The sequence below is a fragment of the Canis aureus genome, chromosome 33 (genome assembly GCF_053574225.1).
Source record: "Canis aureus isolate CA01 chromosome 33, VMU_Caureus_v.1.0, whole genome shotgun sequence".
NCBI classification, from domain to species: domain Eukaryota; kingdom Metazoa; phylum Chordata; class Mammalia; order Carnivora; family Canidae; genus Canis; species Canis aureus.
In genome coordinates this window covers 28,874,951-28,888,160 of record NC_135643.1, presented here as the reverse complement: position 1 = coordinate 28,888,160, position 13,210 = coordinate 28,874,951, and the positions used below count along the sequence as shown (strand labels likewise).

Below are 13,210 nucleotides of genomic sequence, written 5' to 3'. Positions count from 1 at the left end.
GGGTGGAGGGTAAGAAGGGAAGCAGTTGATTAACTGAAGAAATGCTGTGGTCTGTAATTACCCCCCACGCAGTTCTTTTTGGATACCTCCCTCTTCTCTGAGCCTCATCAAACTCTTATTGCTGGTTGGTAACTCGTGTTTTTTCATTGATGGGTTCCTTTCTTCTGTGACCTCAGGCAAGGTCAGCCTGTATATCCCATCACGGGAGGATTCAGGCAACCCTATCCATCCTCACTGTCAGTCGACACTTCCATGTCCAGGTAGGTAGAGGTGGAAACCGGGCACCCCAGGACAAGTTGCTCTTCTTGCGCTTGCATTTTGTGCGCCTCTGCTTGCCTCTTGGTTGGCTAGGAGGGTGCATAACTCAGCCATGCGTCTGTCTGTGCAGTGTGCCTGGCTCCCACACTAGGTGTCCTAGAGATTCCTGGGTAGGAGCCAAACGCTGCACCCCACCAGCACCAGCCACACCCCTCAGGTAGACTCAGGCAACACCCCGGAAATTGTGCATCCAAAAGAATTCACTGCCACCTGACTGCGGGATGTGAAATGCCCCGAAAACAGACATTTCTAAGAAGAGTTTGTTTGAGTCAAAATATGCTGGGAGTGGGTTAAGGGGGCGGATAAAGACTGGTTTGGTCTGAGTTTTCTAATTTGCTTTCTTTGAGGAAAGTTGTATCAGTTTAATGTGACAGTGTTTGAAAATGCCCAGACAGTCCAGAGCCTTCCTGAATCAAGGCTGTCAGAAGAGAAAGGATGGTGCTTATTGGCTGCAGGCCATGCGGGGTGTGTGTCCTAGTGTGTGAATCAGGCCCTGTGTGGACATATTCTAGTTCAAGCGAAGCTCTGTGAGACCTGCCATGCCACACTGCTCTGTGTAATGCTTTTGCTTCTGGAAAGGATGGCGTCTGTGCCCTGTGCTTGATGTACACACACATTTGTTGTGCATCATCTGTGTGTTCACTGTGGCTTATTCGAGGGAACTAGCATCATTGTGCTGGAAGTCAAACTGTGGGGCTAGTAACTGGTTGTGAATCTTCACTTTTTTATTATGTAGGTATGAAATCCGCAGTTTCTGTGGTGAATTTCAGCTTTTTACAAAACCTTTATTTGCTCAGCAAATTGTAAATCTAGCTGGTTGGGAGGGAATGAAATTAATATCCTTCCCCCAAAATATATTTTTACACCTTGTAACACTGTAAGAACTGTCTGGTGACAGGATGTTCTCCCATGCAAGTAACCAGCATCATGTATCTTTGCAAACAGTATACAACAGAGCATTATCATTTACTCAAATATTTATATTTTTCCCATGCCTCTTTAATTTCTAAAAATTTGTTTCTAATCCAGGCAGAGTTCCTTCTTTCCTTCCCAGATGAAGAAATTAATTGTGCTGGCTGTGATAAAAAGACCTGAGAATATTGTTCTGGCTAAATGTTAACTTTCAAACAGTTTGAAAAGCAGGGCACCTGGTTGGCCCGGTCAGTAGAGCACATACCTTGGGATCTCCAGGTCATGAAATCAAGCCCCTCATTGGGTGTGGAGCCTACTTAAAAATAAATCAACAAACAATACTGTTTGAAAACCAAAATCTTCTAAAGCATATTCAAATGTATCCAAAGCATTTATTGAAAGTCATTTTTCTTACATGGCAGTAGCCCTCCTTTGTGTTGTATGGTGGTGGATACTTGAGATTTTTTTTATGGTCTACCAAGTGTACTCGGGAGAAAAGCCTTTAGGATGTGTAGTTTTTTACCTGCGGCAGAACTGTATCCTTCCCTTAATTTTATTACCAGTTTTCCATAAGACTAGGCCTTTCGAACAGTACTTTCTTTCTGTGTAGATTATTTTAGATGATGCTGGTGGCAGCTTTATTAAATTGGGGACTAAGAACAAACTGCTGTCCATTATTTTCTCAGTTGTTTTCTCCATATATCAATAAAGAAGCCAACAAGTATGAGAAGACTTATTGTGACAGGTTGCTTAAGGATGTAGGCAGAGATATTTTAATATGATGTCTTTAGCTTTCATTTAAAAATCATTTAAAAAGCCAAATCCTAATAAAATGTTATACTTCCAGCAATTTCACTTACTGAAGTGTTTCTTTGAAAACTGCTTTGCAAGAAATTTCTTAATCCAATGACCTATAGCCTTCCTAGGAAAAAATGTCTATTAGTTTGAAAATAAATTCTGTTCTACAAGGAATAAATATAAATATTTCCGCTTGAATACAGAGAGAAATTAATTATTGGCCCACTCAAATTTATAGTTAATACTCTTGTGTATAAAGATGTGTTTTCATTCTCAGCCAATAGCAAGTTAGTGGATTATTTCAGAATTCTTCCTCTTTTTGCTACAACAGCCACTAGTACATATGTTTTCTTTTCTTTCCTTCTTTCAGGTTTTCCCATCATATGATTCCTGGTCCTCCTGGTCCCCATACAACTGGCATCCCTCATCCAGCTATTGTAACGCCTCAGGTCAAACAGGAGCATCCCCACACTGACAGTGATCTAATGCACGTGTGAGTACACCTCTGGTTTCACCTGTGAATGCCTTAAGATACTGAGGATCTAAACACAATTTCTTCTTGCTACTCTTGAACATTTTCTCCCTCTCTTTTATTATGAAAATCAGTGTGACTCTGCCTTGAAAGTTCTGCCCCTGAGGACTTTAAACAGCTCGATTCTCACTGCACTGATTTTAAGATTGGAAAGGAGCATAGACCTCAAAAGATGAAGGGAACATCACCAAACCTCACCAAAATGGAGTAATCTTCAGTGTGGGCATTGAATAATCTTAAGCAATTTACTACCAGGTTTTAATTGGTTCTGATTGTTGGGGAGCACCTGATGGTACCTGAGAGAAGTAGACAGGAGGGCTGCATGCATTTCCTTCCTGACATACACTTAACCCTGCTGCAGGCTTCAGAAGCACAGAATTCAAAGGAAAGGGGCAAACCAAGCCCAGGAGGCCAGGGTTGTCTCAGGCTGTGAGAACAGGACTAACTTCCCTGAATTCCTTAATCTAGGGTCTGTAGACCTGGACAGGAGGACGGGGTGGCTGGGTGCATATGATAGTGCATAAAACGCCTGCAAGGGCAGGCAAAGCCAACACGCATTGGTTTAGGGGAGAGAGTCTGGAGTTTCATTAGTTTCTCAAAGGTCCCTACACCCAAAAAGTTAAGAGCCTCAGTTCTGGAAGAGGAATAACCACCATACATACTATGTGTTCAACCTTTCCTGAGGTAACCAAGAAGCTCAGTCAGCCTCAGGGCCCATTTTATGTCAAACACTTCTATGGCTAAAGGTAAACTTTCTCAAACCAAAGGATCCTTACTCCCAATGAGCTGTTCTTCTAATGTGATTCTGCTCTGGGTGCTTGTCGAGCTTCTAGAGTGTTGTCCTCGGCTTGAGTTTGACTGGTGACATGAATAGATGCTCTGCTTCTCTCCTCCCTTGTCCTCCTTCCCCTATCCTTCCCTCCCCCCTCCCCCAACACCATCCCAACCACCTTTTAGGAAGCCTCAGCATGAACAGAGAAAGGAACAGGAGCCAAAAAGACCTCACATTAAGAAGCCTCTGAATGCTTTTATGTTATACATGAAAGAAATGAGAGCGAATGTCGTAGCTGAGTGTACCCTAAAAGAAAGTGCAGCTATCAACCAGATTCTAGGCAGAAGGGTAAGTAGTGGGGTGGGATGTAAATGTTCATGGTAACCTTGGAACGGTTTCGTTAAAGGTGGTTATGGAATGTGGCTGTATAATCACCAGCCACTTTGGGAAGTAACAGAAAGATAGGATAAAAACATTTAGGAGGATTAAATGATAGAATGCATTGTAAACAACTTAGATTGTACCTAGCACACACAAAACCTCCTATATATAAATGTTAACTGTTTTCCCTGTTACACTTATTGGGTGTCTTTTATGTGCCACGTACTCATAGGCATTAGATAATAATTGCTGAATAAAATAGATAGGTCCTTGTCTTCGTGGAGCTTAACATTTTGTGATAGGATGCAAACACTAGACAGGTAATGATCCAATATATAATTAAAATGATGATAAATACTGTGAATGTAAAGAGTAAGATTCTATGAGAAAGAATAACAGGGAGCTAGGGAAGGTCCCAGAAAAAAAAAAAAAAAACAGTATTTAAGCTGAGACCTGAATGAGTAGAAATTAACCACATGATCAGTGGAGAGAGGTAGACCCTCCCCAATGGAGTGACGTGTGTGCACTCATGACTGAAGCAAGAAAGCGCTTAGCCCACCTAGGGAACTATAGAAAGGCTTTGCAGTACCAGCCATGCTTCTGGAAGAACCCCGGCAAACACAGGTGGCCACTCCTTCCAAGGTAGAAGATCTGTTCTACTCAGAAACTGGAAGAATTTATATGGGCTGGAGAAGCCTTTATTCTAGAAAAATTGTTCTCTGGGTCTTAAAATATGTGCATGGTGTCTGCATTGCCTCTTTTCTTTTCACTCTTTCTTTTATTCACTCCACGATGCTCTTCTGATCACCTACTGTGTATACCAGGCACGAGGCTACAACTAGGGCAGATGCTGTAAGATTTCTTTATCCAGCCACCAGCCCAAAGGCTAGTTAGTCTTCCCAGGTGCTTTTTATAAGGATTGAAATGGTCTTAAAACATTAGGTATATGAAGAATGGTAAGAAAGATTGGAGTTTTTCTAATACTACATTATAATTTTAGAAATGCTTCATTTTAATTTGTTGATGCTCTTCATGTATGTGATAGTTACTTAAATTATGACCCTATGTATTTGTTTTTGCAACCTCAAGAAATTCATGATTTGTAAATGAACATTTAGACAAGGAAGGTCTAACAGCTTTTGTAAAACTTAAATGATCGTGTTTTAGCTATTGTGGGTAATTTTTACCATGTTTGATACAAACCTAATAAACTTCAACATACATAATAGAAGACATGCAGGAGATTTCCAAGCCATGTGAACAGATGGAGAGAAGTAAGCTTTCTTGCATTATCGATTCCTGTTGGAGAGAATAAAAATGTGATTTCCAATCCGCAGGACACCAGGGTTTCAGGGGTAGGATTTGGTAGCAGATTATAGCTCTCTTGGTGCCCTGTGTATAATACCCTCCCTCCCTGTGGATTCTTAAACACTTAATAACAATAATTACAATGATTTTCCAAGCCAGAACATAGCAGATAAATGATTCCCATCATCTTTGAGGAACTTTGCCTTAAAAGCTTAAAGGCTGATGACCATTCCCCCTGACCCTTTAAAAGAAGAAACCAGAGGGAAAGAAGGGTTGATGTTCTTTTCTAGTTTATATAGAACTCTGACTCTTTTCCTTTTTTGAGTTAAAAGTCCCCTGGCTCTGCAGTGGTAATTATTTTTCTGCTCAAGAGAGTAAGTTAGGATATGATACGGAGGTATGCTTCCTATTTTTAATGCACATTTCCAACAATTGCTACTTTCTCAGCTTCCTTAACGATCCCCAGATCAGAGCGTGTGTCCTAAAGGATGGTTCTCATTTGGGGTCTCTCTCTGTCTTTGATTTGGACACCTGTTTCTATTTATAGGTCTCTGAGATCTTTGATTAAGATCAGATTTTCTCTCCTTTCATAACTTCCCTCTGGCAGAGTAGTCCTTGCTAGTTCTTTAAAGTTCCTGCTTTTAAAATCATGAAGTTTTATACTGGAATAATTAGAATTCTTAAAAGTAGACCTTAAATCCACCCTGGAACATTTTATCTTTTTTATTTTATTCATCTATACTGTATCTCTAAAAAGAAATATTCAGTCATATGAATTAATAGCACAAATCTTACTTTAAAAGAAGGCTTTTCAGACCTTCCAGGCTGTTAAAGGAGGTCCCATTTGTTGCAAATTTGTCAGAATTTTTAATATGTTTTCCAACAACTTTGGAAATGTTGACAATGAAATCTGATTTTTTCAAAAAAAGAATTAACTCAGTTTTTCAGTAAACAAGAGATACAAAAGTGTTTTTTTTTAAGCCCATTGTGTTTCAGAAATTCCTATTAAAAAAGGCCATCTTTCTAGTTTGTACTGGACTGTTTTCATTTACAAGGCTTTAATACCATTGTTCTATCTACTGTTTTACTCTAGTAAATGATCTTTTTGTGGATAGATTTTGTGCATTAGAAATACTTGGGAACTAAAAGCGATTGAGACTTCAAGTCAATACTTTGTGGCCTGCTTTTTCTCTCCTTGCATTTTGCTCAGTTAACTGGGATCATTTTGTCAACCTAAATGCTCTGTTTTAACTGAATAACTGGTTGTTTGGATAAAAGACCCAACCCCCATACATATTTTGAGAGAAGTTTTATAAAATTTAATCCAGGTTTTCTCAGCAAGTTATAAAGCTGCCATAAACTACATAAAATTATGCCAATATATTTCGTTAGTCAAATGAATAAAAATTTACAAAAGTTGTAATTTTACTTTTTTTCCTTTTTGTCTCCCAATTTGTTCCTTTTTGGTAACATTTTGCCTCTTGCCAATCACATTTAACACCAGAACTGTGTAAATATTAATGATCAGTGTTTTCTTAAAAAAAAAAAAACCACCAACCCTGTCCCCCAACCCCCCAAAAAACCCCAAACAAATAATCAAGGCCGATCTTCTCCACTGTGTCCAGTTTGTTTTCCACCCTGTGTAGGTCTCTGGTACTGGGTCATTGTTCCAGATTTAGGAAGGCCAGTGGTGGGCAGAAGCCTGGTTTAAACTCACACCACTGTCCCAGACCTGCCTCCTTCTTAAGATTATTTTCACTAACTGTGTTTACTTTGCTGGTGTATAAAGAACTGTGTCTCAGGTAACTTTTTTCAGGTTTTTTTCCCCCTGTCAGCTCTCCAGTGTCCATTCCCCCCACGTCCCCATCATTTCTTAAAAGAAAGGCTTATTTCCTGATTTGCCCTCAGGTTCGTACCCAAGTCTTGCTGTGTGTCACGCTTCTTAACTACTCAATGCTCTGTTCTTCTAAAGCAATAAAAAAATAAGCCATCTGCGCTATCCAACATAGAGGCCCAGGCATCTCAGGGGCTTTTGGAGGAACTGAATCCGATGCCCTGCTCTGGGGCACCTCCTGCGCTGGAGGCCGGAGAGGGAGGGTGGGGAGTGGCAGAAGGTGCTTTAGTGTTCTTCTTGGGATCGTCCCAGGTCTTTTAACAAACAGGAGCAAGCAGGTGTTTGTTTTTCTTGAGGAAAGCTGCCTAGCCATACCTCAGGAGCCTCCTCCAGGAGAACTTTTTCTCTTTCATGGCCTCTCTTCCTCGCTCCTCCATCTTTTCCCCAGTTCAGCCACATCTTTCTTTTCTTTTCCTTATTTTTTTAAAACTGGACAGGGAAATTAAATTCAGGGCAGACCAGCCATGAATGAGAGAGAATCTCCTAGCACTTTAGAGCTGGGGCCAGGAGGAGTGGACAGGTGGGAGCTGACCCAGAGCGTGGGTACGTGTGGTGTGGGTCAGACCTGCCCCACCCGTGGCTGCGCCTCCATGCCATCCCTCTGGCTAGTTGGTTCCCCAGAGCCCAGGTAGTTCTCCTGGAAGGTTCCACTGGCAGATCCTAACATTGAAGAAATGGGGAAAATACTTGAAAACTGCCTGCTAGGGCACCTAGAGCGAGTCATGTGTGAACATATGCAGAGCAATATCCAAATATAAGCTGCTTAAATTACCAAATGGATGCCTTGCGTACATTAGCTATCTTGCTGTATATGATACATAATTATGTCAGCTATTATAAGGGAAATGGAAAGTTCGCAGGTGTCAGCCATTACATTCTCCAAATTAGATACCACAGTCTCAGTTTCTAGATGGCAAAACAAACCTAGACAGTACTCCTTGCTTTCTGTCAGAAGGAAGCTAAAAACTGTAGCCATAGAGTGCACATACGATTGGACAGTGCTGTCAGTGTGCTCCCTCTAGACAAGTAGTGTTTTGCAAGTGTGAGGATAGGGTGAAAGGGGCTAAGACAGACTGATTTAAGGTCTTGCTTTATAGACAGGATCACAGGATGCAGGTTTCTGACCTTCTGTATGACAGAGTGGGTGGGAGAGTGTCCATGTGAGGTGAGGATGCATCTGTGTGGAAAAGACATCTGGAAATTATCACATTTTGCATAAATAAATGGTACTTGGTCTCAAATATCAGAATATGGTACAGACTGTGAACAAGGCCTAAGTTGGGTGTTGAGGCTCCCCAGTGAAAGTTCTTTCTAATTTATATGGGAAAAGAGAAAGGGTGGGTAACAGAATATTTTACTTTGGATATTTAATCACCTTGAATGTTTCATGTGATGTGGGAGGAACAGGATAGAGACCAAAGTTTGAGTTTCACTCTCCCTGCTGGACTCTAAGTGGATTTCCGCAGTCCTTGCTCTTCCACCATTTAAAAATAAATCAGAATTTAAGTGCTTAATATTTTAATTCTTTAATCTTTGAAACATGAAATATATAATATTGTTGCTCTTTTGCTTGCTTTCATTTGATTTGTTTTCCTTCCTCTTTTTGTTTTAGTGGCATGCCCTCTCCCGTGAAGAGCAGGCCAAATATTATGAATTAGCACGGAAGGAAAGACAGCTACATATGCAGCTCTATCCAGGCTGGTCTGCAAGAGACAATTATGTAAGCTCCTTCTGAATACCAAAAGCTCCGTACTGTCACTTTTTCTGTCTGTTACTTTTGTGATGGAAAGGTGTTTTAGAGTACAGTAGCTCCCTCCATCCTCCTTTATTCACTGGGGATATGTTTCAGTACCCCCAGAGGATTCCTGAAACCACCAAAAGTACTGAACCCTGTATATGCTGTTTTCTCCTTTTCATACATACCTATGATAAAGTTTATAAAGACACAGTAAGTGATTAACAACAATAAAATAGAACAATCGTTAACAATATATTGTTCTAAAAGTTATGTCAAAGTAGTCTGCCTCTCTCAAAATCTCTTCTTGTACCATACTCACCTCTCTCCTTGTCATGATGTGAGATGGTAACATGAGGACATGAAGTAAGGGGACTGAGCAGGCATTGTGATATTGCATTAGGCTGCTGCTGATCTGCTGACACCATGTCAGAAGGAGGATTGTCTGCTTCCAGACCCTGCTTGACCAGAGGTTACTGAAACTGTGGAAAGCAAAGTTACAGATAAGGGAGGACTACTGTATATGTAATGGAAGTTAATGAACTTTATAATAAAGATTTCAAGGATATATTGCATTTAGAAAGCTTCGAGCTGTCATACTTTTTTTTCCTCTAGTTATATAATGGACTTTTTTAGGTAAAACTGTAATCCAAAAAAATCCATTAAAATGTTGGTAAAAAAGATTTTGTTTTAAATGCCCAAAATATCGGGGCACCTGAGTGGCCCAGTTGGTTAAGTGGCCAACTCTTGATTTCAGCTCAGGTCATGGTCTCAGAGTAGTAGGATTGAGCCTCCCACTGGGCTCCGCTCTCAGCAGGGAGTCTGCTTGAGATTCTCCCTCTCCTCTCCCTCTGCCCTTCCCCTGTGCTCACTCGCTCGCTCTCAAATAAACAAATAAATCTTTAAAATCAAAATAAGTCCATAATCTCATCATGTAAAGGCAACAGTAGTAATAACTAATTATATTATCTTTCAGTTATTTTTTTCTGTGTTTGGTTTTTTAACATGGATATAAGTATGTGTGTGTGTATACATATACTTTTGTGTCATGCTTGCTTTTATATATAATAAGCATTTTTCTGTTATGGGATAGTTTTTCTATATATCAACTTTTTTTTTTTAAGATTTTACTTATTTATTCATGATAGACACAGATTGAGAGAGAGAGAGAGAGTCAGAGACACAGGCAGAGGGAGAAGCAGGCTCCATGCAGGGAGCCCGACGTGGGACTCGATCCTAGGTCTCCAGGATCAGGCCCTGGGCTGAAGGTGGCGCTAAACCACTGAGCCAACCGGGCTGCCCCTATATATCAACTTTAATGGCTATATTATAGTATTTTGAGTGAATGTCACAATTATGTAACCATTTTTTCCTCTTTTTTAGATATTTAAATTACCTTTTTTTTAACAATTGGAAACAATCCTACAATGAAGAGATCTGTGTATAACAATTTTTATTTATTTATTTATTTATTTATTTATTTATTTATTTATTTATATTTAGGGCTATTACTTCTGTAGGATACATTCACAGTAGTGGAATTGTTGAATTAAAAGATATAAGCTCTTTGGTACTTACTGTCCTATTTCTTTCCAAAAGGATATTATCTAATTCTTAAAAAGAATGTATTCAAATTGACTGTTTTGCCACAGACTAATTAAAGCTGGATTTTAAAAAATTGTTTCATATTAGTGTACCTTGATGTCTATTATGTATTTTATTTAGATGGAGTATTTATTTTTTAAATTGTACTAATTGGCCAGAAATACCCCATTTATAGGGCCTGTTATTTTATTACTTTGGAATTTGAAGATTTTACTAACGTGGTCTTGATACAGCAAAGACTATTACTGAGAAAGTGTATTATAAATTATATATTTCAGTTTTAGATTTTATGGAAGGGAACACTTTTGATTATTTAAGCTCCTAATTTAAAAATTTTGAAGATCATTCACGTTCCATGTGAGCCCGACATTAGAAAAGCCAACTAATAATATTAGGTGGAACTGTCCCTTTTAAAAAGGGTGACGTTGAAGCCATTAATCAACATATAATTTAATGTGTGACCATTGCTGTAGATGGTTCTGTGGGGCCCCCTGTCTGAGGTCAGACATCCCATATAATGGAACATCAAGATTTTTGGAACATATTTGTTTCCTGTAACATGCTTCCGAAAAGTCACTACTGGTCAGGATTTGAAGCTTAAAACATTGGCTACAACCATGACATAGGAAGGAAGAATCATGGTGTTTGTTACTTAGGAGCGGCAGCTCATTGGACTCTCCTGAGCTCTTGTTTGGTTGTTTTAATGACTACCATATGCCTGTCATCAAGAACTGTCTTAAATGTTTTCTGTGATATTTTTCTAATCCCTATAATAATTTAGGGTCATGAAGAGCATTATTGCATTTTAATGCAATATGGGGGAAATGGAGAGGTCGTCAGGTTAAGTAATTAGTCCAAGGCCATGTAGTGGCTAAACTGCAAGTTATACCTGGTTCTCCCTGACTTTCAAAAGCTATGCAGTTTGCCTTCTCTATAGCAGACTAGCACAGTCTTTCCAGTGCCTTCTTTAGTAGACTGCTTTAATTCAAGAGTTTTCTCCCCTGAGCTGTGCTTCTTTTCTCCAGGCAATAATTAGCATCCTTCTGGATAGATTTGACCCAGGGAAGAGCCGTGCTGTGAAATTTGTATAGATTTAGCATTGCTGGTTGAATGTCTTTGAGTGAAGTTTCTGTTTCTGAATCTTAGGTAAAGGATAAAACTTTAAAAAGAGATAAACACATATTCTATCCCTCTCTCCTTTTCTTCATGTGGGGAGATGAGAAGAAAGTAGTTTTAAAGAAAGCCGGTATAATGTAAATTTACCTTTAAATTCTTCTGCACGATTTTTAAAAGAAATTGTTTTGCATAACTTGATTGTGGGATCCCCTGGAATGAAGGGAAAACCCAGCTTTGTGACATACAATTCTTATAACAATAAATATAAGCCTATTAATGACTAAGGCAAACAGAAGCCAATCAAGTGATAGCACTTTAGCTAAAAAGATTCTTCTGAAAATAACAGCATAGGAATGGAATCTAAACAAGATACATGCCTTATGCCTTGTATCTTAGCAGTTAGTGTCAGATTGTTATCCTTATCCTTATTGAGATTATATTAAATATATCTCAGTTATTGAATATTAAAATGCTCTATTCTGTGGCATCATAGATTTTATTACTTCAGTTCTTCTAATTTTTATTTTTTATAACTGAAGGTTTCATAAATCAGCAGTGCACATATTTTCTTAGGTTAAATCAGCTAGATATTTATAATGTTAGAGCATTTTAAATTTAATGCTTAATAACCTCAGTATTATAAATAATTTTAATGAAAAATATTTTTATATTTACCACACACAGATGATTTTTTTTGTGTATGTTGACATCAGTACATCCAAACTACTTAGGTCGTCTTTGTCTATCATAAAATGTTGGTTCTCTTGAAACACTGGTTCATACCTAGAATATAACACAGGTTATTTCACAAAGGCTCTAGCAGTCCAACACCTCAGGCCAGTCACATATACTGGGCATGCACAAAATGGCATAGATGTGCTGAGACGCTCGGGGTGCTCTTAGGAGCCAAGGGCCATGTGGTGAGGGACTCAGGGACACAGCATGTTACAGCACCTGGGAGGAGTTAGGTTCTAGTGGTGAGGTCTGCCTGAGGGAAGGGTGTGGACAGACCAGACCGGAGGGGATGGGCTTTGAGTGGGGCTGAGAAAGTTCCTGGAAGAGCTGGCACTTGAGATGAGTGTTGAACAGGCAAATGGGAACAAGGAGGAGAAAGTGAGAAGTTACTGACACATGAAACAACCTCAGAGCGTCTTCTGAAAACCACAGTTATGCCATTTGAAAGGAAGCTTTGGAAGGTAGGGGCAGCCCATGAGAAGCATGCTCTCCCTCTGTGTGGTCCCCTCCTCTCAGAGTGCTTTTCATAATAGTGTTAAAGATGACTCCATTATTTTTGAAATGCTGTTTCCCAGGGTCACGAATATCTGCTGTTTGGGAGGATAGTTTGAGTCAACCTTCCAAAGCTTTAAAGCTTCAATGGTCAGGTCATGTGACATGAAGAAAAACTACCCTGGAGTGCATAAAAATATAGACTTTTATATATTCACGCAGTATGTTCAATGTAATCTTACAGTTTTATGTTTTGTTCTTTGTTAATGTGACTATTACAGTAGACATAAAATACAGCTATTCGATGTGATATGTGTTCTGTTATAGTTATTTGAAAATACCGTTCTAATCCAGGTCAGCTATTTACTATTCATGTAAATCAAATATGTGCTGTATCTATGCTGTATTTCAACTATTTTTTAGAGGAAATTATGAAGATAGAAAATAAGACCACTATAAATGAGACTTAAAATTGTAAATCTGTGCCAAAGGTGATTTTGAGGTATATATGTGTTATCATGTCTGTTTTAGGAAACAAGGTTCGAATTTACCAGAAATGTCTTTGAAATTACCTTTCATTTTCTCAGGTTCAGTATTACCTTTCTGCCACTC

At 39.1% G+C, this 13,210-nt stretch overlaps 1 protein-coding gene and 1 long non-coding RNA gene across 8 annotated transcripts in view; one reads left to right on the top strand and one right to left on the bottom strand.

The window, feature by feature from the left end:
• LEF1 (lymphoid enhancer binding factor 1) overlaps window positions 1-13,210 on the top strand; it is a 130,102-nt gene that overhangs the window by 90,734 nt on the left and 26,158 nt on the right. For 5 of the 7 annotated variants that reach the window (XM_077882247.1, XM_077882245.1, XM_077882246.1 and 2 more), the window contains exons 6-9: window positions 177-260; window positions 2,399-2,521; window positions 3,518-3,680; window positions 8,528-8,635. In XM_077882247.1, coding sequence (XP_077738373.1) covers window positions 177-260; window positions 2,399-2,521; window positions 3,518-3,680; window positions 8,528-8,635 — 478 coding nt within the window. The remainder of the gene's footprint in view (window positions 1-176; window positions 261-2,398; window positions 2,522-3,517; window positions 3,681-8,527; window positions 8,636-13,210) is intronic. The other 2 variants (XM_077882248.1, XM_077882249.1) reach the window with 1 other exon arrangement.
• Window positions 4,375-12,682, bottom strand: LOC144303843 (uncharacterized). The gene is made up of 4 exons (XR_013370833.1): window positions 12,047-12,682; window positions 11,519-11,581; window positions 8,973-9,132; window positions 4,375-5,012 (listed from the first exon to the last, which is right to left on the bottom strand). It is a non-coding gene; the product is annotated as an uncharacterized LOC144303843 (long non-coding RNA).